The sequence below is a fragment of the Benincasa hispida genome, chromosome 9 (assembly GCF_027475165.1).
Source record: "Benincasa hispida cultivar pf3 chromosome 9, pf3_genome.v1.1, whole genome shotgun sequence".
NCBI lineage: Eukaryota > Viridiplantae > Streptophyta > Magnoliopsida > Cucurbitales > Cucurbitaceae > Benincasa > Benincasa hispida.
In genome coordinates, this window is record NC_143486.1 from 70,525,682 (window position 1) to 70,530,045 (window position 4,364).

The 4,364-nt window shown below is 32.7% G+C and overlaps 1 protein-coding gene across 3 annotated transcripts; it reads left to right on the forward strand.

Annotated features, from left to right (window-relative positions):
- The first annotated feature begins 806 nt into the window (after nucleotides 1-806).
- LOC120086673 (rust resistance kinase Lr10-like) lies at nucleotides 807-3,857 on the forward strand. Of its 3 annotated transcripts, none has more exons than XM_039043421.2 (4): nucleotides 807-1,020; nucleotides 1,142-1,355; nucleotides 2,193-2,257; nucleotides 2,401-3,857. In XM_039043421.2, the coding sequence occupies exons 3-4, from the start codon at nucleotides 2,194-2,196 to the stop codon at nucleotides 3,693-3,695; spliced, it is 1,359 nt and encodes a 452-aa protein (XP_038899349.1). In that variant the 5' UTR covers nucleotides 807-1,020; nucleotides 1,142-1,355; nucleotide 2,193; the 3' UTR covers nucleotides 3,696-3,857. The 3 variants fall into 3 exon arrangements, with proteins under 3 accessions (XP_038899349.1, XP_038899350.1, XP_038899352.1); XM_039043422.2 differs by having other exon boundaries at nucleotides 2,467-3,857; XM_039043424.2 differs by having other exon boundaries at nucleotides 809-1,020; nucleotides 2,488-3,857.
- Nucleotides 3,858-4,364: the final 507 nt, after the last annotated feature.

Consider the following 4,364-nt stretch of genomic DNA (forward strand, 5'->3'; position numbering starts at 1 on the left):
AATTGATGATGAAAATAAGAAAAATCAAACTACAAGCGAGAATGAACTTCAAGGAAACAATCAAACAAACTTTCATCTCAAACAAATAAAACAAACACAAACCGTGAACAAACATTCTTGCAACTGCCCCAAATTTAAACCACTCAAAGACTGATTTCGAAATTGAAATTGTTAATGCACAATCATGAATAAGAAGGAGAGGACGAACTTCAAGCCAAACAATCAAACACAAATCATGAACAAACCGTAAAAGATTTGCTTCAAGAATTCTCCAATTGATGCAATCGAAATCAGAAGAAATCTTCAACAATGAACGACGCAATGGAAAAAACTAATGAATCAAAATAATCTTGAAGATGATTTTAGAAAAAAAAGGCGAAATCGAGGAAGAAACAATAAAGGAAAGAAGAGGGAGAACGCACAAGGAAAAAAAGCTAGAGAAGACAAAATTACTGAAGCCAAATCGTGAATCACTTTTTAACTAGGACAGTTTTGGAATAAGAAAAAAATAAAATATAATGAATCTAAAAACGTGATTTCCCTTTTTAATATTTTGATAATATTTTAAAAGTTAAATAACATAAATACTAAAATATAATATTAATTTGACACCTACAGTAATTTATTATTTTTACTATTATTTAGTTATTTTCGATTAAAAAATAATTTTGAGAAATTAAATTTAAGATTTATTAAAAATATTGAATAATTGAAAATATATAGACTACAATTAAGACTAAAATAATATTTCAACCTCGTTTCTTTCTGATGCATCATGTTTTTTTTTTGTTGCACTATAAAATATTTTTCACTTTGTAATTAGCATCCGAGAGTGAGATTACTTGCACCGCAAGTTCTTCATGTATGGGCCAAAAACAGTGAATGGCGGGTTCTCTCAGCGGCTCCATGAAGATGAAATTTGCAAGCGGAAGAAGCTCGGGAGATGGAGAACTCTGCGCTGCAAACAACTGAATAGACCGACTCGATCGATCTATCCAGATTTCGAAGTTTCAATTATCAGTAAGTAAATCAGGTTTTCCCTTTGTTTAATCTGTCGCTGTCTTGCATTCGAATTGAGATATATATAAACTATGATCTCTGGAAACTGTCGATGAGAAAGCCAAAATGTCGATTCATACAGGAATGCACTTTGGAAGCAGCAATTAGCGACAGGATAAGAAAGGACAAGGGGATGGATATTCTTCGGAATTTCATCCCTCTTTTTTGTCTGATCTTTTATGTTTATTTAAGGGAAAATCTCTTGAACAGCATAAGATAGAAAGAAAAAACGCCAAAGTTGAAGAAACATGGGAGGGAAAAGCTGCAGCACATGAACCAGATTTTGATCCTACAAAGTATGTGTAATTCTCTGTCTCTGTATCAGAAATAGCTCTGAGAAATCCGTCTGGATCAGATACCTTCAATTATAATTGTTTTGAGCTTCATAAATTTTGATAAATTTAGTTGTTACTTATGATCATATTATGTTTAGTTGATGGATCATTTATATTGAAATTTAAGCAAATGAATGATATATGATTTGGAAGTTTGTTTTTCTTTTCTATTTAGTTTATGGTTCCTATCTGAAGGAATGTTGAAGAGGACAGGCAGTTTTAACTTAATTTAGGGGGAGAGAGCCAATCCTCTTAAAAGATTCAAATACTATTGTTTCTTTTTGTATTGTAATACAATATGGCTCCACAGAGATTCCTTTTATCTTTTAAATTTCACAAACTTACTGAAAAACTAAACTAAATGATAAATATGATGAATGAAGTGAAATCCAGTAAAATAGTCCAACAAAACAAAAAACAATGAAATGAATTGGGATTGGTATCATTATTATTTTTATTTTTTTTTTAAAGAAAAAGTTAGGATATTGATTTTGAGTAGATAAAGAGACTTGAGCAATTACATCAATATGTTTTAAGAATGCATAAAAACTCTAGTGAGTTGGGGAGAGATTCAAAGATAGATTGATGTTTTGCATTTCAATTATTGGTATTCAGCTTACAGATACCAGATACTTTTCCTCCTAGAAATATTTATGTTATGCTTACTGATTTTTGATCAAACAAACACGAACCAAATGAATTGAACATGTTCTATAGTTTCTTGTCTATTTCTGTTTTGTATTTAGTTTTATAGTTGTCACTAACTCTTTCTTGAAATATCAAATTTGCCTCCCTTAGAATGTCTACAGGCTTTCCTCCACCAGTTTACTATGGCGACCGCAAATCTGAATCAACTACGATTTGTGAGTATCTAATCCTTGTTGTTTGTGGAAAAATATGAAAGAGTGTCCTCTGGATTCTCGTGTGATACACAAGATCAAATTTGATAGGCACAGATTAAGCTTTTGAATATCTAACCATCTGAATAAAACATTGGGGCTTGCAGATGTAGTTTTGACCTTTGTGCTTTTTTCTGTGGTTACTGCAATTGGTTGCTGCTTTTCTAAAAAAGTAAGACAAAATTGTCTAACAGAACTGGAAAATGCACTTGTTCCTCCATCTCCACCAAAGTTTGCATCAACTGCACCAAATTTAGCACATCAACCAATGCATAATGTAATTCAAGTTTGGGAAATTGATGCACCAACAATGGAAAAGTTCATTCAAGAACTGGCAAAAGAAAAGCCAATAAGGTTCACTGCTCAGCAACTATATATTTTCACAGACAATTATTCAACACCACTTGGGGCTGGAGGATTTAGTACAGTCTACAAAGGTCAGTTCCCCAATGGGGTAAAGATTGCTGTGAAGGTTCTAAATAGAAACTCAGACAAACAGGCTGAGCAACAATTTATGGCTGAGGTAGGAACAATTGGCAAAACATACCATAGACATTTGGTTAGGCTTTATGGTTTTTGTTATGACCAATATATGGGTGCATTAGTATTTGAGTATATGGAAAATGGATCTCTGGATAAGTATTTGTTTGGAAAAAATCAAGATATTGATTGGGGGAAACTACTTGATGTAGCCATTGGGACCGCTAAAGCTCTTGCTTACTTGCACGAGGAATGCCAAGAAAGGATCATTCATTATGATATAAAGCCCGCTAACATTTTGTTGGATTCAGACTTCTCTCCCAAAGTTGCTGATTTTGGACTTGCCAAGCTTTGCAACAGGGATAACACACATATATCTCTCACTGGCTATCGAGGCACCCCCGGATACTCGGCACCGGAGTTTTTTTTGAACAATTATCCCGTAACGCACAAGTGTGATGTTTATAGCTTTGGAATGGTATTGTTCGAGATCATTGGAAGAAAGAGGAATGCTACCGTTACTCCTTCTGGGAACCTCGATTGGTTTCCACGACGCGTGTGGGATAAGTTCAAAAAAGGCGAGCTAGAAGAAATGAGTCGTGTATGTGGTATTGAAGAGAGAGATAAAGAGAGTGTGAGTAGAATGTGCAAGGTGGCTTTGTGGTGCGTTCAAGACTCCCCTGACGAGCGGCCACCAATGAGTGCAGTGGTGAAGATGCTAGAGGGAGGAGTAGAAATAATGCCGCCACCAAATCCATTTCAAATCTCGAATCCAACTCCGATAGGGAACATCAAACTGGATTTGCTACAAACGAGTATTAGTTCGGATTTTTCGACATCCAATGAAGAAATCCATTCTTCTTGGTACAAGAAAGCTACTCCAATTATGAAGAAGTATGAAATACAGATAGCTAGTTCATAACTTAGAAGTTAGTTAGGAGTTGAAAGGTTTGTCTTTAGGTTGTATAATCTTTGTACTGTGTTTGAACTTTGCAATGGAATTATAAAGACTTTGGTAATTTGTAGTTACTTTAAAGATTGTCTGAATTGTTGGAAATATGACTAGAATAGAAACTTGCTTTGAGGATTGTGGTTGGTTATATTAAATTTTATTTTATTTTATTTTTTAAATTTCTAATAGTCGAATAATCGATTTCTGAGATAGTAATGAGTTCTTTAATTCAACTTTTATTTAAATTTATTATTTTTTTAAAAAATTATTGTACCTTACTAGTAAATTCTCATTTCATACTTAACCCACGTTGTTAGACTCAATATCATTTCTTAGATCAAATCAAAATATAAGAGAGATTAGATTTTAATTCTATGATTGGCTAACTTTTTGGTTTTGTTTTTAGTGCAACGATACGTGATCTGGGATAAATTTTTAATATCTTGATTGAAAATATATACAATAACCAATTGAGTTCTCGTTAGGTTGATTAGTTTATTGTTAATTTTTTTAACTATATGAAATTATATAAGTTAATTTAGGTTGACCAAATTGATGACTTCATATTAACATATATTTATTTCTATTTGAAAAAATAAATTATATTTGGGTCCTTAAACATTTATTTTAACTTTAAAA

Coding starts and splice junctions, on each gene's coding strand:
- LOC120086673 (XM_039043421.2), top strand. CDS start 2,194: ATGTCTACAGGCTTTCCTCCACCAGTTTACTATGGCGACCGCAAATCT. Junction 2,258..2,400: donor ATCTGAATCAACTACGATTT/GTGAGTATCTAA, acceptor TGGGGCTTGCAG/ATGTAGTTTTGACCTTTGTG.